We start from the raw sequence: 24,186 nt of genomic DNA on the forward strand, positions 1-24,186 counted from the left end.
AATAATACAATGTTATATCTTATATTAATAATTGACAACTATAGAAATTACTTGTATGTCATTTTGATTTAATTCATATACAAGTTACTAATGAAAGAACTTAATATTCTACACAAGATAAGATAACCATTTATTTAAATGTATATATATATATATAACTATATATATATATATATATATATTAATTATATACGCATATTTATGTACAATACATTTTAGTTGCAAATTTTACAGTTATATTTTTGCTTGTTACAATTTTTATTATATAACATAAAATGTTACATTATTTTTTATTTCTATTGATAAAATTAAAATATATTAGCATATATTAAATGACAAAAAAATGTTTATTACTACCAACATTTTAATAAGTTTTCATATTTAAGTTTTATTAATTTATAAAATTTAAAGTTGTGTGATGAAAGTCAGTACAAAAAATGCTGAATACTCTATTTTACTCTAAATATCCGGGTTTGGCGTTTTTTTTATAGAAAACCAAACTTGCATTGTTAATCCAAACAATGTATCAAATACAAAATCATTAGCAAGAAATTCACATTTAATTCCCTTAATTTAAAAAATAGTGCGAAGTAGAAAAATCTTATTTAAAACAAATTTAATTTAGTAAATACTTTTTTTGGTAAAAAGTACAAAATTAGATTGTTAGGCCTAAGAACGTTTTGATATGCTAATATACTACAGCATTTTTGATATTAAAATATTATATGATACAATTATCTAGGTATTGAGAAACGTTTTATTTTATTCCTGGTTCAGTTATACTATTTAATAGTGTTATAAATAACAAGAAGTAGAATGTAGGAAATCTATGTCTATTTTTTAATGCTACTTCAATGTAACCTATCTATAAATTATTATATTAAATATTAGATTTATGAATAATTGTTTCTGTTGAAAAAGCAAAATTATTCATGCAGTTATTGAAATTAAAATTTTAATAGTATTGCACAAACCTAACTTAAGCTGTAATATTTATGTTTAATAGCTATTTTAAATCAAATACCTTTTAATTCAGGATATATAGGCTCTTCAGTGAATTTAGTCATCCCATACAACAGGTTATCCATCTCTTCATCCCAAGTGGTAACATTTTTGTTACCCTATATTTTTCCACCTCACCATTGACTTTTTTTTAACCTATTCACCATATATTTAATCCCTTTATACTCTGGCAAAATTAATTTCAAATTCTTGAATGCTTTATAAAACTTAATATACTACTAATTTTTTAAACGTAACAAGTTCTCCTCGTCCTGCAACTTTTCCTCAGTCGATTGCATTTCTCACTAATGCCATTCGTGGTTTCCTTTATAGCACAACTGTTGAATGTAAATAGAAGCTATCAAGATTAGTGATAACCAAAATATTTTGTCATGTTAAAACAATGTAAAGCATAGTGTAATCTTCCAAAGCTGTGCTTATACGGGAACTTAGGGTTTTAGAGCGCCCCAAGTGGATAACATTCTTAACGAGAAAACATATGTTGTTCAATCTCCATTCACAATTTGCTCCATTGTTCAATTTAACCGCCGATTAAGTAACGAATATATTGGTTTAACTCGTAGAAAAGATATTAACTATTTAGTCAAAACAGCTGGGTAATGGGTATTGACATAGCTGTCAGAAAATTCGAATATGATCTGAAATGTTTCAATTGTACTTATCTAATTGAATAAGACGATGAATTTTTATATTGGTAAATCGATTTGTAAATGCTAATTTCGTTATGTCTATTTATACTTCGTGCGAATCGTAAGAGGTTATTATGTATAACTATAAATATGAAATATGTTGTAGTTGAGAGAATAAATTTTGTTAATTTTAATCGCTAACCACAGAAAGAGGATAAGTCCATTTTTAATACTATTATTTCTTTATATATCTATGGTTAAAAGTGAAAAAAAATAAATTTTTGTACAAGATGTTACTAATTATCTAATTTTACAAAATATCCAAGACACACCAGCCAGCAACTATAGATCTATTTTTTCCAACGAATGTTTTTCTGTAGAATAATTTAAAATTGGTAAGTAGGTATAGGTATAGTAAATGCCAACCCAGTAGCCATATTTTCCTATTTAGATCAAGTGCCAAGTGGATAACAGAAAATATGGTCACTGGGAAATAAATAATAATGTGAATTAGGACAACTGTCCCATGGAATATTGTGGATTTGGGTAAGAGCGGTGTTATCCCGCTATTAGCTATAGCGTCGGGTTGCTACAGTTACCACGAATGTTGCATGCCACGACTTGTAGTTACTCCGACATTGCTTTATCAGTCATTTGCCACGAATATAAACTACTTCGAATATACAATTACTACGATTAGACGGTTAGCCCGAATTTAACATACCCGACATCGTAAAGTAATTAAATGAATCATACAACAGTTAACCCGATATTGTGATACCACGAAAGTATTTTACTTCGACTATACATGATAAGAATACTTGACCACCGGGCATAATGAATTTAATATGTTATATTACATTATATTAAATTCATTAATTACGTTTTATAGTATATTCTTTACTATCAATTGCACATTTTAATATACAATATTTTTTTTAATTATTGGGTAAAACCCTTTGGCAACAAAGGCCATTGTAAGGGTTTTATTAAAATAGTTAAAATACCTAATTAAATACAATAGACTATACATTTAAAATAGAAAAGTTAGACAAAAAAGATAAGAATTTTATAAACTATTTTTTTAATAAATAATTATATAAATCTGGTTGTAATATAATATAATTTAGAAGGTAGGTGATTGCTTCAAATTGAGGCCCAAGGGTTTTAGATAGATTTTCGAATATATTATTGTTAATTCGTTGTGACTGGTATTATAAACAATTATTTTTAGGTTTTAGAGTCACTTAAAATGGACAATAACTTACATTATCTACATTTTTTGTAGAATCGTCTCAGATATTATTAAAATTTGTATTTTGTATTTCTATTAACTTTTGGCTTCAGTGTTTGTAAAAATAAATGAATATTAACTAGGCACTATATAGCAACGTAATGGATTAAGGGACACCAGCAAGGACCATGGCCCTCCCACTCAGGGCTCATAACATCATAGGGGCCTTCAAGATAGAAAAAAGACAACTAACATAATTAACATTAAAATGTAGCTTTATCCCTTTTAGTGATTAGATAGTGTAATTATTTTTTAAATATACTGTCGATGTTAGAGCAAACAAATTTTAAGCATAATATATATTTGAGATTTTTAAAATCATTCATAAATAATTATTACATTTTTAGTACTTAGGAAATATCATTAACAGCCGTCTATAGTAGTTTGGGTAACATTTAAGTACAGTTTAGCCTATAATTTTAATACTGGTTAGGATTATAAATATTTGGTTTATTATTTGTTTTTGTCAAAACAGATAATTTTAATAATATTATTAATTTATGAAAAAAAAAAAAATGATTTTATTAGTCGTTTGCGTGTTACAATGTACGTGGCAGTGGCAACCACGTTGTATATGATTATGTATTTGCTATTTATAATAATAATTCAGAAATCTTATAGAATCTATAATATAGATTATAGAGAATTTTTATAGATAATTATATCTACACATAACCTAATTTCTAAAACAAAAAAATCAGCCATTTTTCAGCCGAGTCTGCAGCCACGATAGAACATTTTCATGTCTTGTTGAAGTACCGAATAAATTTAAATTAGTTGTGGAATTATAATTTAAAAAAAAAATTACATGGAACTTCCAGTTACAGCATAAGGCCAAGGAGATTAAAAAATTATGTACAATCAAGTTTCTGGCTAAAATTGCAGTGTTTATTATCTGGCCAAAAGTAACTTAACATAGAGAATTAAATTATTTTGAATTTATTATTTAGTTCTAATTTGAACGTTGAACGTACAACTTATCTCATATCAGATAACAGCGTAACAGATTAACATTCGAAATGGATCCGAAATGGTCTTTCCGATAATTGTCTTTCGTCGTCGCTTCGTAGTTTTTGTTACCTTGCGGCGCGTGACAGCGTAACGCTTTTTTGGTAACACTTTTTTTCGGTTATGTACCTGCTAATTCTCACCCCCAACCCCATTCCCATTCCCACCCCCAACCTCATTTTCAACCCCATTACTTTTTTGGTAACGCTCTTTTCGTTACGCTCTTTTGGTAACGCTTTTTTCGGTTATTTGCCAAGGTTATGTGCCAGAGCTAAGACATGAAAATGTCAAAAAATTGTTATAAGCATTGTAACAAAAAAGAATCATGGACGTACAATTAAAATATTATTAAATTGTTAATATTTTTAAATTTATTATTATAATATTCATTATTGAAAAATAATAAGTATCAGTAAAATGTTATCATTTCTACAATCATTTATTTTGTAAATAACAAATTATTATAAAGAATATGCGTGTCCATGGAGATGCATTTTAATTTTATATTATTTTGTCTTTTGTAAAACTTACAAAATGTTACTTGGTATTGTTTTTTTTTAACGCTCATACCAATTTTAATGGTGAGTCCCCCCCCCCTAACAACCTAACGTGAGCCCCACTCCTCCATAAATCCGGCCCTGTGTTAAAGTGTTAACAACACAAAATGCATAAATCACATTAAACCTATTAAAATTTGGTTAGGTCAGTCCTTAAATATGCTTTTATTTTAAATTATAACATAGTCTCCTTATCAATTCTGTAAAATCGATCCAGAAACGATTCCTATATTTTTTACTTTTTAAAGTTTAAAGAAAATAAAGCCAATAATTGTTGAATCGTCTGTAAAATACTATGTTGACAGAATTTAAAAAATTACATTTTTTGCGTCTAAAAGGAATTTAAATGATATATTTTTAAATACATCATATAAATAAATAACTATATCGTAAATTATATAAATATAAGACTGTTCTGAAAAATGATGATTGGATTCATTTAATGTACTAAATATTAATATACTATTTTATACGCAATTTTACGTTTCTACACAACGACAAATGTATCTCGCTCCAGTAAACCGAATTATAATTCGTGTAATTCAATTCAAAATGTTGGCTTTTTGAGTGCTCTCAGTAAGCAATTTTAACTTAGCTTATTTATTATTTACATTTTTTATTTATAGTCCTCTATTAACTTTACAAATTTTTTATACTTAATTTATTTTTCTCTATAATTGTAGTTGTAATTGTTAAATAATTTGTTAAGTTTAATGCATATTGTTGTACATATTTTAATAAATTATTGTAAAACTTGATGTAAACAAATTGTAAATTGCCTCATTAGCGTAAATTTATTACTTTTATAAATACATTATTGTTATTATTATTAAAAAACATTAATTTTCAATAAAGTGTTAAGGACAATTTTATCATTCGGCGGTTAAAATGTCGCTTATCTAATCTCGGTTTAAGATTAATCGGAGATTAAAATAATTCTGAATTTATCAATCAAATTTAATCCTAGCTTATGTAAACTGGGTTTTACAAACAGAAGATTTATTTATTACTAATTATTAATAAATTAAGTTACAACGTTAAAATAAAAATATTGTTAACTTTATATTGGTAAAAATCATCTGCTAACGGTGCTTAATTATAGACATACTTCCCAATGTTGGATTTAAATTTTTAATATATGTATGCATTTTTCGACAAATTTTCAAGGTTTTTTAGGAAGGCGATTTTTAATTTTCTCTTTTGAAGATCTCCAAAATTATTTTTTATTATTTTTGAAAATTCAATGATAATTTATTTGAGTTTATTTTAGGCATAACATTTTAAATAAAAAATGGGCTTCCTAAGAAACCCAGACAATTTGTCAACAAATCCACACATACTTTAAAAATCCAACATTGAGAAGTATGTCTAATTAAGCACCGCTAAAACGCATGAAAACTAGTTGTGCTCCGACCCCCTTAAGGGGTAGATTTACTAAATTTTCACAATGTATAGGGTTACACTTTATCAATGGGTTGGCTTTTTTTGATTTCTTTGATATTTATACTTAATATTTTTTTATAAAAAACATGTTGCGGTCCCCTTAATGTTATTTTAACTTTGAGTTACTTCTTGCTGAACAATTTTAAACTTGTTTTTACTCAGATGAATACATGCGAAAAAATCTTGGTCATACCATATGGTTATGTGGTCAATTTTTGTCAACAATAAACAAGGTCTTCGAATTTCGTTGAAATATTGGTATATTATATAACCTAAAAAATAAACTTCTGCGTCACTATTATTGTCGCTACTACTGCTACTAATCTAATTATTTCAGTCATATAGAATTCAATATGCATACAATTTGTATCAAATGTGTAGGTAATACAATATTTATAATTTAAGCATCCGTTTTGAATTGAATTGGTATTTACATTGAAATAACTACCTACAATGTAACTGTTAATTCTATGTTTTGTTACATGCAATCATAAAGTATACCTCATCACTATAATTCGATAAAAAGTTTTAAGTGTGTAAAAGCAAATAACTAATAATAATATAGGAATATTATATTATAAAACAATAGGTAGTAGATATTTCAGTAAAATGAAATATCACTTGATAATATTGATACTAATCTCAATTCTCAGTTTAAAGTTTTTAACTAACTATAATATGCTAACTAACTGTGATTAAGATTCAGCCAAAATTTAACCGAAGGAGTCAAATAGATAAAGTCAATTTTTTAGTTTAACAATTAACAAAGATTAACATTAAATAAAGTTTAAATTATTTTGACAAGCAGTTGATAAAGTTACCTTAAGTATACTATATTTGTATCGATAAAGTAACAGAGTATTACAAATTTACAATTTATCAATTTATAATTTATAGTTTTATATAAATTAGTTGTTGGGTCATGTCAGTGTAAATGGAATTTAAGGTCCATATAATGTTTATCAATGTAAATGTCCTATAAAATAGCGAAATCATAACATTAAGATTTTTTGATAAGTCATGTCGATGTAACAGGAATTCGAGGTAAATGTAATTCGAAGCAATAATTAAAAATGGAACTTTGATGTAACTGTAAATCGTGGCATAAAAAATAATAGCGAAAACATATTTTCGTTGTAAATGTATTCGTTTCAATTGTCGTCGAAGCAATTGTCATTCGTAACAAAAATGTCGGAGTAACATAACATCGTAGTACGCAACATTCGTGGTAACTGTGTTATCCCATAGCATCAGTTATGTTATCACTTTTTCTTATCACAAACTGTAATTCAAACATGACTACTATCACAGCCGACTGAGAATGCTCTATCGACAATCATTGTTATTCAATTGTAAACACTTAACACAAAGTTTGAAAGTATGTACTTATAATGAATTTATGAAATAGTTTATAGTTCGAGTTTACTACAATATTTGAAACAAGTAAGTACTACGATTTTTCAGCGTTTAACATTTTGCCAACATGTACATATTGACAGAGCGAATTGAGGGAAATCCGTTTTTCAAAAATTTTGTAAATCCACATTTTCAGAACGAAATATTTAAAATCTACCAACTTGTTTCTAACTCAAACATCCTATTCTGAATCATTTGAGTTTGGGATTTTCAAAATTCTTGTACAGTCTTAGTCCAGCTCTATTTATAAGCTATTTTCTCATTCATTGTACTGAATATTGCCGTTATATGAATTCAACTATTTATTTATTTAATTAATATTTATATAATAAAAATGCAGATTTTTTAGTTCAATTAAAGTAGTTATTCTATATTATTATCTAATTGAATTAAGGAGCTTCCACATTTTTCATAAAAAAAACTCATTTTAATTCCAACAGCACATAATATGTTGACTATGATTCTAAAATAATAAATGTTTTCTATTGAATCCAGGGTACTTCAATAAAGGTACCCTTGTCATAGTTCTTAGATAGGCGGATGGCAAAATATGACGAGGGAATGATAGTGGAAATCCTGCATAAAATTGGTTGCAATTTTCCTGTATAGCGCCGCTTTTCTGTATATTTTATATCAATGGTTTTACATTATTTTATACATTTTGGACTAGTTTCATTGTTATTTTATATTATTCCATGTATTATACTTATGAGAAAATTACTTAATTGAAAATTGATTCTACTTAACTCGACTACCCTCATTCTAGTTATACGACAAGAGAGTAAGTAGAATTTTTTCTAAATCACAGAAACCTCAAAATTTTTCTGTTCAACTCTATAGCACTGCTTATCTGTAGGTATATTTTAAAATCAACATTTTTACTCCTTACTTTCTTTAATTGTTACAAACAGAATTGTATTATACAGAATATTTAATTTCCAACAGATGAAGACTCGTGAACAATAACCAGATTTATCCACTTTTTTAAATGTTCAGGACGATAAAAAAAAATTCTTTCTCCCAATTACTACAATGGTGGAAAAAATATTTTTTGTAATTTATTTAGAATTAAAATTTTTTAAATCTTGAGTAGTGTATGTACACAGATTGTGGATAGTCCCACTTGAGTACCTTGAATTGTCTGCCGACATTTCGGAATACTTGCACATTCCATATTCAGAGCTGTGGTTTGATGTTGGTCGTACCATGGTTTCCTGTCGACTGACATTATTTATTTATTTATTTTTTTTGTAATAGTTCAATGTTACTCTTTGTTGCACTAAAATGTAGATCATTTTCCCATAAATTATTTTCCAAAACAAGAATTATTTTATGATAAAAATGGACTTTTTAGTCATTGCTAATATTGTGAGTAATATATGTATTGAAGCTTTAAAGACTGAAGTATTTGGATAGGTTAAGCTAGATTACAGCCAATTCCAGGGATAATATTATATATATTGTATAATTTTTAACCAATATAAGATTTTGATGAAATGAGTTCTTTTAAAAACTAATTACAAACATAATTATGGGTCAGATCAAGTATGCTATATAGTTTTTGACTACTCAAAAAAACAAATTTAATCAGATTTAGTCTGTCAGACATACTTTTGTGTTGAGTGATTTACAAACCCTTCATTTACTTCATTTAAAAAAAAACTATTCAAAATAATTTTTGTATATGTAATAAACTTGTTAAAATTATTATTTTTCATTTTTTTTATTCAGATTAATTATTTACTCCTAAATTTTTATAAATAAAAATTCACCGAACATTTTTACTCTTTATGATTTGAATCAAAAGAAACTATTAATATTTTTTTCAAAATTTAATTGTATACAAGTATAAATGTTAAATGTTTACATGACATCTACTAAAATGTAGACTTTTGTTGTATAAAATAACGTACCTAAATATTCTCCCAACAAGATTTATTTGAAATGATAATAAATAAAATAACTATAAGGTATTTTGTATAAAAAATTTACACTTTCATTTTAAACAACATTTACAATCTGTATATAAAAAAAATATACAAAAAGCAAAATGTTAACAATTTAAATAAATGACTTGGAGACTACGGGTAGGGAAGCTGATAGGACCCTTAAGACAGGGGAAAAATTTACACTTAGAAAACTTTTCGTTCAAACAGGAAAACCATGGAACTCAAATAAAATCATGATAAAAATTGGAGCATTTTATTTTTAAACTCATTTGGAATCTTTTGAAGAGTTAAGTATGGAGTCACAAATAACGACCACCCTAATTTTATTTTATTTTAATGTCTACTTTATGTAAGCTGGGTTTGTGTGCCTCAGGAATCAAACCTGGCTTTTCTAGTACTAAGTTCAACGACTTATACCACTGTGCCACAATCATTGACGATAATAAATTCAAAATAAATATTAGAATTAAAAGTTGATTAGTACAATTATAATAATAGCAATTTGATTATTTACAACTGTTTCTGTTATTTTTTTTAGAAAATGGGAGATGGAAGAATCAATAATACTACCAATTCGCGATTAAAAAGAAGCAACTACGAAGAAGACAGAGCTTTTAAAGATGAACCTCCAGTTAAAACTCAGCGTATGTTTTCACCTTTATATGAAGACCAAGGGACTGGTATAATACCATCCTATGAAAATGCAGATGTTAGTGAAGACAATTACAAAAACATCCCTGCAATATCTACCTTAAAGAAATTACAAGTGTTAGAATGCAGAGACAAATTTTTGCGAGCATCTGCTACCCAACCAACAATAGATGTTAATGTGGATGAAATTAAGCCAATGAAAGGCACATGTTTAGATATGTGTCCAGAAAAAGAACGTCTACTACGTATTGTTGGCAACATGGTTTCACATTTTGAATGTAGATCAATAGATTCAAAGTTAGAACCCGCTTTTGAAATAATGGTAAAAGCCTATGCCAGAAGTTCGGCTGATCAAGCTAATCCTCTGTCGCATGAATTGAGACCAACGCCAGTGTTAGTGAAAACAATGAACTACATGCTTAAGAATATTATACAGCCAATAGAATCTAATACTGAACAGGATTTGGCTAGTTGGTATGACTTTTGTTGGGATCGTTTACGTGCTATACGCAAGGACATTGTTCAACAAAACTTACAGAATCCGGAAGTCATAACTATATTAGAACAAATTGGTCGGTTTCATATTGCATGTTACGATCTGATGCTTGGTTACCCAGGTTTCGATATTAAGCTAAATACAGAAAATTTAAACAATTGCATTCAAATGTTAATGCCAATGTATAGAGATGCCGATCATAAATGCTCAAATGAGCCAGAATTTGTTTCCTATGAATTACTTATGCATTTAGGAAATCCACAATTTCATACAGCATATGATCTTTTACCTACACATTTAAAGCAAACTCCACAAGTAAGATTTTGTAACCAAGCACATATTACTTATTTACAATCTGGTGACTGTTTGGAATTCTTTCGTTTATTAAAAACCACAACATTTATGAATTGTTGTATACTAGAGAGAATTATACCTAGTGTTAGATACAATACAATAAAAATGATGAATTTGTCGTATACTACTTTTAAAAGAACATATAAATTAGAAATAGAACACGTTGTCTCCAAGTTATGTTTTGACGATATTGCATCAGCAAAAGAATTTTGTTCTGAAGTACAGTTAAAATGTGACGGCTTTTTCGTAGAACTGTCACGTAAAAAAGATTTATGTGCTCCGGAATATAGAAATAAAAAACAAGAATCTATTATTATTCAAAAGAGACAAAATCTAACATACTTAATATCTGGAATGGAGCAACTGCCTAGTGTAATTATTGATTCTATACACTCAAGTTTTGATGATGATGACTGTTTGATTACGTACAATGAAGAGGATGAACATATTGACGTAGATGACTCAGATTCTGTAATGGAAACAAATTCGGTATCATCATTTTCAAAAGACTTTTCTATAATAACTGATCAAAGCCAATTTCAAACATTTAAAATCCAAGAGGCTGAAACACCAACTTTTACTTTTAAATTGCCTAAGCCTTCAGTATCTCCTACTATCCAAAAATTGCCTGTTCATTCAGAGGTTCCCTGGAAGCAACCTAGTAGACCAAGAACACTCTCAAAGCAATACGAAGATGAATCATCTATTCACGGTAACTTATCAGTGAATAACGCTGAAACTATAGAGAACAGTTCTAACCTTTTAGTAACGATTCCAGATGCATTAACAATATCACCAACATTAAATTCACAATGTTTACAGCCTATTCAATCACCATTTAGAAGTTTTCATTCAGAAAAATTACTTTTTAAAAAATTAACTGAAAGACAGATATATTTAGCTAAAAAGTATTTTAACAGATGGCAAAATTTTGTGGCACACAAAAAGGCAGAAAGTATTGCTGAAGTGTTTTCTCATAATGAGTTGTTCCATTATACGGAATGCATTTCCTCTTTATCTTCATCACCATCTTCATTATCCTCCTCGGTTTGTTATACTAATGAAAGTATTTTACTTGAAGAACCTAAGGAGTGGACTGACAAACAAGTTATTTTGGCTAAAAAGTATTTTTATTTATGGTTGCGTAGAACTTTACGTAGAAGAAGAACATTTGAAATTGATCCGGTTAACAGTTTACCATGGTCAGTATTTATGCAAGTGCACGGTACACCAAATGCAACACTTCAAAGCATAACATCCAAATCTAAAAAATTAAATGATGGTCAAAAAGGTTCCTATTTATTGAATGAACAATTTCTGCTGCAACAATCCAAATTATTAAATGATAATATTAGTATCAACATTGCCGATATGTTTATTAAAAATATATTAAATTCAGTTAAAAATAGGTTGATTGGAAATAAAGTATTTTGGAAGGTAGCAGTGAACTATGGCACATCGTCTATGTTTAATTGTTTGGAAGACAAAGTAAAAACTATTATTTATGGGAAAATAGGATTTGGCCACTCCCAGGTGCAAGCCATCTTCACTGATTACTTCAAATGGTTTATTAAGTCAGTACATAGCAGTGTTGGGTTACAAGACTGGACAAAATGCGGATTGAATGCAGCTATTGTTTTCACAGCTACAGATAAAGAAGATATGGAAACACTTTTCAAACGTGTTGACTCAATATTACAATCAACGCCTACAGCTATACCTTTTGTTATGATATTGTCTTCGAGCTCCAATAAAAAAGAAATATTAAATTATAAAGCAATTTTAGATACTTATAAGGAAAATGACTATATAACCAACTATTCAATATATATTTGGGAAGGTCCAATGACAATTTTAAAAGCAATAGAATTCTTTTCGATTAATTTTGTTGACACAGTACCAGGAATGACTTCAGAAAAACTATATTACAGTTTAATTAATTTTGCCGAATCTTTCTTTTTAAAAGTAAGACATTTGATTCCAGAAAGTAATCCAAATACTATAATTGAAAAATATAATCAGAGTTTAAACGCCTACATCAAACGTTTGGGAAAAAATAATGATGTACTAAAATATTTGGCTCCCGAATTTGTACCGCACTATACGCAAGAACCTGAAAAATTTTTAACAGCAAATTCCAATTTAAATCTTGAGTATTTTGAAAATATTTTAAATTCAGCTCATCTTCCACTATACGAATCATGGCCACCACAATGTGTTGATGATTTAGTAGAATATGTCAAGAAGATGTGCCATTTGACTAATCGTAGGTGTTGGTATTTAGACATACTACAAATGCTCCAGTTAGACCGAAAAATCAAGCATGAGAACTGTTTTTCAAATGCTAGTTGGTACCAAGTAATCGAAATGTGGATTCAAGGAGCATTAGAAAAATGTTCTTCTACACATAATCATTTTTCAATATTGTACAATAACAATCCAATCAAGGATGTACTGAGTATAATTTTTCCTGATATAAAAAATATGTATTGTGTTAAATAGCTACTAACCTAGTCGCATTATATGTTTAGTTTTTATAAGAACAATAATATTTAGTAAAATAATATAATTTAAACATTTTGTAACAGCAAGAATTATAACACTTGATTTTATACATTATTTTTGTATTTTATTCTAGCATAATGTACAAAAAGTACATATATTAGAGTTAATTTACACTGTACAATTAATAAATATACCATTGTTTATTGAACATAATAATTTGAGAATGTTTTACACAGTACTAAATAGTAAATATATAGGTTCAAATATCTTGAAAATTATTTCTTCTTTCAAATTAGCAGAAAAATGTTACCTCTATCAAATGAATAATAATTTTTGTAGAATAATGCAACAATAATATTTTTTTAAATTTTATAATAGCTTAAACACACGACTTAATTCATATTATATTAATGTGGGTAATATAATGTTGCCTATCTAAAATATATTAAACATATGATAATACTAAATATATTAATTGACTAACCAACTGACATTTTAATAGTAGCTAAATTCTTGGATTCGGTTGGAATTTATTGGTTTATAATAAAAATTTCCTGTCAGTGAAGTTTATTATTAGAATGTCGCCTAAAATTTGCTACTGCATATCATTCAGTTAATTAATAGTTACTGAGAATTCCCTCTTTGAGGCTTGATAATTCGAAAAACATGATTCTTTATTTTGGCAATATATATGTAAAAAAGTAAATGTACACTAAAACTATTGCTTTTGTTTAATCATACTATCAAAACAATATTTATGTTTAATGCCAAAAAATAGATGTTGCTTAAACAGTAGTTACCATTTTATTATTTCCAGTTATTTTTCTGTAAATGTTTTATGTCCAAAATCAGTAGATATTATTCACAATGATTTTTCATGGAAAACCCACATTCAAGGGTGGATTATACAGTTATTACTTATTTAGTACGGGAGAACTGAAATTTATTGGCAATTACACAGAACAGATTACATATTTAGTCTGTCTATTCTGTGGTAAGTATACACAAGTTGGTATAAGGTCTAACGTCTACAGCTTTTAATTATTTATTATAGTCTAAAACTAAAAAATCATATTAATCAAGGTTTTGACGGTTTTGCGCATGTAGACTAGAGACCAAGCGGCCACTAAGGACATACAGGGCGGTCTCGGGGAGCAACGCTAGAGGCTAGTCACACTAGGGGATGCGCAGAATGGCAAATTTCCTTTGGGTCGCGGAATGTTCTCATGGCAGACAGTGTATAGCTAAATAAACTATAAGACTGTGCCAGAAAACAAAGACAATTTACCAAGAATATGCTTGTGAGAGACTTAGGTCTGAGCTAAGTTAAGCATATGGTGTTGTGTTTTAATTCCTTCAGTGCGCCAAAAAACCTCTTTCTCTCTCTCATATGTCGTATGCCGGTTCATTCTTTATTCTGTGTCGGTTCATAGTTCATCTCAGAAACTCAAAATACTCAGAAATACTACCCCCAACTCATACTTCATTATATTATTATCAAGTCTTTGACACGGCCATGCATCCACCACCACATTGGTAGATCATTCATAAACCAGTAATCACAATTCACGGTAATGTAATAAATAACCTTGGTTTGTTTATTTACTACTGATAAGCTACAATGTCATAATAAATAATAATTGATAAAACAAAATATTTGAAACTTGAAATATGTAATATGTATTATAGTATTTGCTATAAGCTATTTAATAACATAAAAGTGATACTGTAGACGATTTTAATTGCTAATTTATAGTTTTGATGTTTAAAATGCCTTGAAATTGGTCATATAAAAAAACACAATGAACGAAGACGGCTTAGAAACTTCATTTAGGATGTCAAATGATTTTGACTTAACTGGTTTTATGTTTGGCAACATCGACGAGAGTGGACAACTTGAAAATGATGACATACTGGATAGCGACACTAAAAAACATTTGGCGTCGCTAACCAAACTTGGGTTCAGTTCGATTTTATCAGACGTTGTCAGCTCGTCGGAACTAGCACACGCTGAAAACAGTTATGAAGACATAGAAGGTGTCGAAGAGAAATCTGCAACAGCACAAGATTTTTTTGATATAGATGAATTAGCAGAAGAGGCATCAAATGATAATGTAGAAATAGTCGATCATGAAGATAATTATAAAAAACACAGAAAAATGTCTGATGATGAAACCAGTCAAGCTGAGGCATGTCGTAGACGCCTTGAAACACCTTTAGCTGCCATGTTGCCGTCTAAATATGAAAACGTAGATGTCACTACCATATTTCCTGACTTTAGAGTTGGCAAGGTAAGACTTTTTTGTTGTTTTTTTTAAAACATTTAATATAATTTTATATTATTTATAGGTTCTAAGATTTTCAAGATTATTTAAACCTAACAAGTCAAGTCGATTGCCAAAAATGTGGCGTAATGTCAAAAATAAACGTAAAAAAAGAAGAAATAGTGAAAGTAGTTTGTCGAATGCTGGTTCTAGAGAACATATTTTTAACCTGGAATATGGTCCAATGCCTCCACCAGAATGTATTGCTGATGACGACGAGGTTATATATTTTAAGCTTTAACAGTTATGATTTAATTTTAATTTATGAATATTATTAATAATATAATTACCTATTAAATTTAGGAAAAATTCTTACAACCTATTGAAACCTTTTCGAAGGAAACTAATGAAAGTAAACAAGAACTAGAAGATGGTTCAAATAACCAAGCATACTGGAGGAATGGACCTGCTAAATTGTGGTATGATATGTTGGGAGTTCCTGAAAGTGGAGAAGGCTTTGACTACGGTTTTAAGCTTAAAGACAAAGTAAACAGTTTTTGTTATATTTTTACACATACAATATTTGAAAATGTAATTATGAAATAATTACCTAATTATCCTTGTTTTAGAGCAAAGAAGAAGAAATTAAGTCTGAAGAAAATCCATATCCAGACGATGCATATTTAATGGTTAGCCAATTGCATTGGGAGGATAATATAATTTGGAACGGAGATGATATCAAACATAAAGTCCTTCAAAAATTAAACAGCAAAACTAATGCTGCCGGATGGTTACCTAGTAGTACTAATCGTACTGCCCAAACATTTAGCCAACCAGGAAAAGGAATGCTTCCGCTTGCTGGTGGATCAGTAAGATTAGCTACGTCTAATATAAACGTATCTCAATCACAAAATAAGATAGCTCAAAAACCAAATATGACGTATGTTTTATTTTATCAAATATTATTATTTTATTATATATTTGTGACATTAATTATTTTTAAATATAAATTTTTTAGAAATTCAAAACAGCAACCAATAAATGATACTACCGATGACACATGGTATTCCATTTTTCCAGTTGAGAATGAAGAGCTTGTTTATGGCACTTGGGAAGATGACATAATTTGGGATGCGCAAAACATGGACAAAATACCTCGTCCCAAAATTCTTACTTTAGATCCGAATGATGAAAATATTATTTTAGGGATCCCTGATGATGTCGACCCGGCCAAACAAAGATTAGATAATGCTACTCCGGTAAAAGTAAAAATTCCTCACCCACATGTCAAAAAATCAAAATTACTTCTAGGCAAGGCTGGTGTCATTAATGTATTAGAAGAAGACACCCCAATGCCACCACCCAAGTCACCAGATAGAGATCCATTTAATATATCAAATGATTGGTATGTTTTATGTTTAAATATTAGGTGTAAATCATATTACCATTTTTTTTTTTTTTAATTTCCTTCTTTTTGCTTTACTTGGTCCACTTGTGAAAATAGTTATGTCCATATTTTCTTATTTAATTCTACATTCCTTAATTCTGAGATCGCTAACATTATTAAATCTTTTTTATACTTGCACTATTACTATTTTTTCATGCAATCTTTATATTTTGTATTTTTACTACTATTATTTGCTTAATTTTCACATGTACTAGTCTTAATTCACTTCAAATTTCTCTCATGATTTCCGTTGCTATTCTTTAAAAAATCTCACATTTAGAATCTAGACTTCTGTATTTTTTTTTTTGCTTAATTTGATCCCCTTATACTACACAGTTTACACATTTATTATTTCACAGCTTACTTGCTTGCCTCTCAAGAATTCAAAATTGTTAATATTCTTTTCTAAACGTTGTTTTCCAAGCAGGTTAAAAACAAAGGTTTTCATATTGAGTCAATTTGATGAAATAATACAATTTAATTGATTTTAATATTTGAAACTGATTTTGTATGTGTTTATTACTTTTTCTTTTTAGCTATTATCAACCACGTTCATCAGAAACATCATTACGCCTCAAAGTTGGTGGAGGTAATATTATTCAACATTCTACGCCTGTTGTTGAGCTAAAGGCACCTTTTATACAAACCCATATGGGACCAATGCGCTTAAGAAATTTCCATCGTCCACCAATAAAGCGTTATTCACATGGTGTTGTATCTCAGCCTATATTTCATTGTATACAGCCTCTTTTAAAAAATATCAAAAAGAAAGCCAAGGCTAGTACAGAGACAATTTATTTATGTAGTTTATTAGCTATACCTATAATTAAAAAATCATTAAAGAACAATTTTGGAACTATAGCTTAGAGAACAAGAACGAATTGCTTCTGGTGGCGGAGATGTATTTTTCATGAGAACTCCTGATGATTTGACTGGCCGAGATGGATCTATTATTCTTGTAGAATATTGTGAAGAACATCCTCCACTTCTTAATCAAGTAGGAAATTAAAAAATAATAATTTCGAGTTCTGTTAAGTATATTTTATTTTATTTCGTAGGTGGGTATGTGTTCGAAAATAAAGAATTATTATAAGCGTAAAATTGGTAAAGATCCTGGTCCACCAAGTTTACGATTTGGAGAGGTCGCTTATGCGCATACATCTCCATTTTTGGGAGTGTTGTCTCCTGGCAAAACAGTACAAGTTATTGAAAATAACTTATATCGTGCTCCAATGTACGAACATAAGCCTATAGAGACTGATTTCCTTCTTATAAGAACAAGGTAAAAAAAAAAGGTTTTGTTTTATTTGAATATTTATACAAATTTTTTTATCTTTAAGTGGTTTCATGTAGGCTTAACAGACATTTTTATTGATTAATCTGAGTATTTTTATTATTAGTTTTAATTTTAATACCTAATATTTTACTAAAATCTCAACACTTGGCTAGAGATTAATTTTTTATTTGTTTATTTATTTTTGTATGTCACTCTGACTGGTGTAAGCTCTTTGGCCTAGTTCATTCGCCTTGGAGGAGAATGGTAGTTTCTCTCTAGGCAATCGCTCAGAGAAAAATAGACTACTCTTTACCGAGTATTGAACTCCATCTTAGTGAGCATTAAGGCAGTGTCACTTTACCCACTCGTCTGCCACAATTTTCTGATTTTAATTAATAACACTTATTTTTAGTCAGTTAACACTTAAGAAATGAGGCTTTTTTCCATACTGATGGGCCAGAGTTGGTATAGTTAAAAATAATTTTTTAAAATTTTATATTCTGTAGGCATGCGTATTTTATACGAGAAATTGATGCTCTTTTTACTTCTGGACAATTGTGTCCATTGTATGAAGTGCCTGGTCCAAATTCTAAACGGGCAAATAATTTTGTCAGAGATTTTTTACAAGTAAAAGTTTTTTTAGTTACTTATATCAATATCAAATAATAAATGGTTAATTTTCTATTTTTTTGTTTAGGTTTTTATTTACCGTTTGTTTTGGAAAAGCAATGACTATCCAAGGCGTATAAGAATGGACGATATAAAAAAAGCATTTCCATCGCACTCAGAAAGTAGTATACGTAAGCGTCTCAAATTATGTGCAGATTTTAAAAGAACTGGTAAGAATTTAATATATTATTAAGTTGTATTGAATCTAATGTTGTTTTGTTTAAATATAACATAAGGATCTGATTCAAACTGGTGGGTAATAAAACCAGATTTCCGTTTGCCATCTGAAGAAGAGATTCGCTCCATGGTATCTCCAGAACAATGTTGTGCTTACTTCAGTATGATATCAGCTGAACAAAGACTTAAAGTGCGTTTTTAAACATTATTGTTCAAACTAATATTAATTTTAGCTATTTTATGGATACATTACATATAGTTAAAATACCTTTAAACTATTTGTTTTGTCACTTACATTTGATTTTATTAAATATATTTTATATATGTATATTAATTGCATTTTTGTTACAGGATGCAGGGTACGGTGAAAAATTTATTTTAACCAGTTTAGATGATGACGATGAAGAAATGCAACTGAAAATGGATGATGAGATTAAGGTGGCACCGTGGAATACAACTCGAGCTTATATTCAAGCTATGAAAGGAAAATGCTTACTTCAACTTACTGGTCCAGCTGACCCTACGGGTTGCGGGGAAGGATTTTCCTATGTTAGAGTGCCAAACAAACCAACTGTATGTACTGATTGCCCTAAATAATTAAATGTCGGTTCGATAAATGTATGTATTTAATTATAGTTAAACAAAGAGGAACAAGAAGCTCAACCAAAACGTATGGTTACTGGTACCGATGCAGATTTAAGACGTCTATCATTAAATAACGCAAAAGCTTTGCTGAGAAAGTTTGCAGTGCCCGAAGAAGAAATCAAAAAACTGTCTCGATGGGAAGTTATTGATGTTGTTCGAACATTGTCTACTGAAAAAGCTAAGGCTGGTGAAGAAGGAATGACCAAGTTCTCTAGAGGAAATCGATTTTCTATTGCAGAACATCAAGAGAGGTAAGATATTGAGTTATGAATATTAGTTAATATGAGTTATTGTATGGTTACTACTTTATAAAATAAAATAAACTGTATCATTTCAATTGTTATCACAGGCAGGATGGTTTATATTTTGACAAAGTTACATATAATTTGTATGTAAATTGAGGTCAAGAAAGTGTGTAACAACATATTTACAAATTGTTTTAATGTCATACTACATTAATAACAAAAATTAATTTGTACAGGTACAAAGAAGAATGCCAACGTATATTTGATTTACAAAATCGAGTACTGTCATCACATGAAGTATTGTCTACTGATGAAGGTGAAAGTTTTGATGAAGAAGATTGCTCCGATATAGAAGAAATGGGGAAAAACATTGAAAATATGTTATCAAATAAAAAAACCAGCACACAAGTATTAAACTACTATAAAAAATATATTAGGGTACATAATAATTTATACTTAAAAAAATAGTTATCATTGGAAAAAGAAGAACAAGAACGACATGAACTTCGTAAAATGATTATGGGAGAACATAATGATGATACAAGAAAACGAGATAAAAAGAAAATGGATGACGAAGATAGCATGCAATTTTCATCTACAGTGCAGCCCGGTATGAATGATCAATGAGTACTATAAAATCTTCTTGTTAATAAATCGAAATATTTATTATATTAATTACTTTAGGTCGCGTGCTTAGAATTTATAGAACATTTCAAGGAGCCGATGGTAAAGAGTTTACGAGGACAGAAGTAGTGCGTAAGCCAGGTGTAATTGACGCATATGTTAAAATTAGAACAACCCGGGATGAAGGTTTTATAAGACAATACGCTCTAATGGATGAAGCACAGAAAGAGGAAATGAAAAGAGAAAAACGTAGGATACAAGAACAATTGAGACGAATTAAAAGGAATCAAGAACGTGAACGCTTTTCTAACAATTCTAAACCACAACCAGGTAAGGTTTTTTTTTATTATTTAATGCTATCATCACTAATTTATTAATATTAATTTTCATATAAAAATGTTTAAGGATTTGGATACTCAATGGTTAACAAAAACAATTCTCTCAGTAGTGATTTACCAATGCCAACATCTGGTACTGTTACTATACCCAAACCTCGTATGGAAGCTACCCCACCAAAACCTCGTAAACCTAAACCCAGTAAAATGAAACCAGACTTAAAAGTCAGATGTGGTGCTTGTGGTAATGTCGGTCACATGAGAACTAACAAAGCATGTCCTCAGTACAATTTAAATCCGAATGCTCCTGTAAATGTTGCCCTTACTGAAGAGCAAGAAGAAGAAATTGAAAAACAGATGAACGTAGAAGACGAGGATTTGGTTAACGTAGATGGCACTAAAGTTACTTTATCTAGCAAGTTGTTAAAAGTAGGTATTCTTACTATGCTCTTTTATTATTTATAATAACAACTAAAATCAAATCATACTATTTTATTTGTTTGTTAAAGCACGCTGAAGAAGTAAAAAGAAGGTCATTGCTTTTAAAAGTACCCAAAGATGCCCTTTCACGCAAGAAACGTAAAAGTGAACTGCATTGCGATTATCTAAAAAAACCTGATCGATCGGCTAATAGGCGTCGTACTGATCCTTTGGTTGTTCTTTGTACTATTTTTGAATCTATTTTGAACGAAATGCGTGGTATGCCAGATGTCAATCCTTTTCTCTATCCAGTTAATGCTAAAGTAAGAACTATTTTAATAAACTCATTCATATAACAGGAGAATTACTACATTTCTGTTTATTCTTTTGTAAAAAAAAAAAAACATTTAGTTATCCATTGTGGATCTAGTAACCCAATACTACTAGTAGTGTGTCAATTTTATCATATTTTGATAGTGTCTTATTTTTTTATAATAAACAAATTAATAATATTTTATTTTTGTTGCTATATTGTTTATCAGCTAGTACCAGATTACTATAATATAGTCCAAAGACCAATGGACTTGCAAACAATACGAGAAGGGCTTCGTTTAAAAAAATATCAAAACCGAGAAGAATTTCTTTCTGATGTTAATCAAATTGTTGAAAACTCTACTCTGTATAATGGTATGTTGTGTGTTAACAAAATCACAAAGATCATAAAACATTATATTTATTATAATAAACCTGTTTTGTAGGAGCTAAAAGTTCATTGACAGTTGCTGCACGACGTATGTTGGGTGTATGTGTAGACCGTTTACATGAAAAAGAAGAACGACTTATGCTGCTTGAAAAGGCAATTAATCCATTATTAGATGACAATGACCAAGTTGCTTTAACTTACATATTAGATAATGTTGTTGGTAAACTTAAGACTATGAGTGAAGCAAAGGCATTTATGAAACCTGTAAATCAAAAATTGGTTAAAGATTACTACAGCATAATTAAACAACCAATTGATTTAGAAACCATTGCATCTCGTGTCTCCAGTAAGTTGAATATTTAAGTTTAATACATGCCTACCAAGAGAATATTATTAAACAATGTATATACATTACAAATAAATAATAACTTAGTAACTTAACAAGTTACAATTATAATACTAACAAATCGTCAAGTATTTAGTTATTTTATTTTTAAAACATTTTTTTTTCTTCTCATTTTAAGGTCATAAATATCACAATCGAAAAGAATTTTTAGCTGATATCAACCTAATTTTGGAAAATTGCATTAGTTATAATGGTGAAGAATCTGAGTTCACTCAGCAGGCTCGAAATTTGGTAAAAGCAACTAGTGAATCTTTAGAAGAGGTTTGTTGTTTTATGAAACTAATAATTGTATTTGTATATTGAGTAGTATGCTGTATCTCCTGCCAACCCACACAGTGGGCCGTTTGCTTGAAATACAAGTTGTTTCTCTCTCTGTATAATGTATGTTTTAATAATTAAATGTGATTTACAGTTTGATCAATATCTAACACAAGTTGAACAAAATATCAGTTTAGTTCAAGCACGAGCTTTAGAACAAGTTGAAATTGATTCAGTAATCGATGATGATTATGCTGATATGCAAGACGTCGAAGATGTATGATAATATTTTTAACTTATAATCTAATATTAATGTTTAATTCATGCTACCTGTGCACAACCCAAACAACCCTCTTTAACACTTTTTAATTGTTTTATTTTAGAGTTTAAACTCGCCCCAGGAACATAAAGTTAAAATTGAAGATATTGAACTCCAAATGGATGACAGCCAACTTAAAACAGAGAGCCATGATATATTAGAAGATGGTATAATAATAATTTTCACATAATTATTTTTCAATGTACTGTGATACTCATTGTAAATTATAATATGTGTAGATTTAAATTGTTCGAGTGAAGAAGATGACTTCATGGAAGTAGTTGGGGACAACCCAGCAGATGATAGCCAGCAAGTAGCAGAAGCCATGGTTTTGCTCGGTAACACAGGATACAAATCTACTTCTGAAAATATCTCCAACCAAATCCATGGTAAAATATATAAATATTTTTATCTAACGTTATATGATTTTTGTTGATTTTAATAGGCGATGATAGTATGGATCTAGACCCAAATTACGATCCATCAGACTTTTTACCTACTGGTAGTAGAACATTTGAAAGTGGAGAAAAGAGAAGTCAAAGCAGTGCTAGTGCAAAAATTCAAGACGACTTGGCCATCAGTGATTCGGATGAGGACAATGTAAGCGATGATATTAAAACTAAAGATGATCTAGGCGAATTGTGGTTTTAAAATATCAATATTATAAATGGCTGAACATTTCTAATGGTAAATAAACCATTACATTTGTATATATTATATAATTTATTTATTTTTTATTTTTATTTATTAGTTAATTATTTTAGAACTAAATTTATAATTGACAACTCTTTATATATTTGTAATTTTATAAACTAATTTTCTATTAAAATAAAATAATATTATGTCTTGTATTTAAATTAAAAAACTGTATGTATAATATTGTTTATTGAAGAATAATTGTAGTACATTATTGATTTTATTTTTATAATTTTCTCAAATAAAATTTTATTTATGATCATAGCTAGTCACTTTATTTCTACCATAAATCTAATTTTTATACAAAAATCCTAAATTTCCACGAAAAAAAATTTGAATTACGAAGAAGTAATTTGGTTGACACACTTACATTGTTT

The 24,186-nt window shown here is 28.9% G+C and overlaps 2 protein-coding genes across 2 annotated transcripts; both read left to right on the forward strand.

The window, feature by feature from the left end:
- Positions 1-7,270: 7,270 nt before the first annotated feature.
- On the forward strand, positions 7,271-13,443 carry LOC126844249 (protein xmas). Its single transcript, XM_050582285.1, has 2 exons — positions 7,271-7,397; positions 9,858-13,443. The coding sequence occupies exon 2, from the start codon at positions 9,861-9,863 to the stop codon at positions 13,320-13,322; it is 3,462 nt and encodes a 1,153-aa protein (XP_050438242.1). The 5' UTR covers positions 7,271-7,397; positions 9,858-9,860; the 3' UTR covers positions 13,323-13,443.
- A 1,545-nt stretch (positions 13,444-14,988) lies between these two features.
- On the forward strand, positions 14,989-23,912 carry LOC126844441 (transcription initiation factor TFIID subunit 1-like). The gene is made up of 25 exons (XM_050582639.1): positions 14,989-15,616; positions 15,675-15,869; positions 15,953-16,135; positions 16,219-16,529; positions 16,608-16,994; positions 17,573-17,813; positions 17,899-18,033; positions 18,095-18,318; positions 18,819-18,939; positions 19,010-19,151; positions 19,218-19,348; positions 19,510-19,731; positions 19,795-20,054; positions 20,285-20,456; positions 20,517-20,658; positions 20,733-21,002; positions 21,078-21,436; positions 21,517-21,750; positions 21,970-22,114; positions 22,186-22,476; positions 22,655-22,797; positions 22,949-23,071; positions 23,178-23,280; positions 23,353-23,502; positions 23,559-23,912. Exons 1-25 carry the CDS (start codon positions 15,128-15,130, stop codon positions 23,762-23,764), a joined length of 5,379 nt encoding a protein of 1,792 aa, XP_050438596.1. The 5' UTR covers positions 14,989-15,127; the 3' UTR covers positions 23,765-23,912.
- Positions 23,913-24,186: the final 274 nt, after the last annotated feature.

This window comes from Adelges cooleyi, unplaced genomic scaffold (genome assembly GCF_023614345.1).
Source record: "Adelges cooleyi isolate 19-005CV unplaced genomic scaffold, UGA_ACOO_1.1 ACOO_flye_CR_arks_rails_tigmint_CR_PRNA_651, whole genome shotgun sequence".
Classification (NCBI taxonomy): domain Eukaryota; kingdom Metazoa; phylum Arthropoda; class Insecta; order Hemiptera; family Adelgidae; genus Adelges; species Adelges cooleyi.

Coding starts and splice junctions, on each gene's coding strand:
- LOC126844249 (XM_050582285.1), top strand. CDS start 9,861: ATGGGAGATGGAAGAATCAATAATACTACCAATTCGCGATTAAAAAGA.
- LOC126844441 (XM_050582639.1), top strand. CDS start 15,128: ATGAACGAAGACGGCTTAGAAACTTCATTTAGGATGTCAAATGATTTT. Junction 20,659..20,732: donor TTCATCTACAGTGCAGCCCG/GTATGAATGATC, acceptor TAATTACTTTAG/GTCGCGTGCTTAGAATTTAT. Junction 21,437..21,516: donor TATCTAGCAAGTTGTTAAAA/GTAGGTATTCTT, acceptor TGTTTGTTAAAG/CACGCTGAAGAAGTAAAAAG.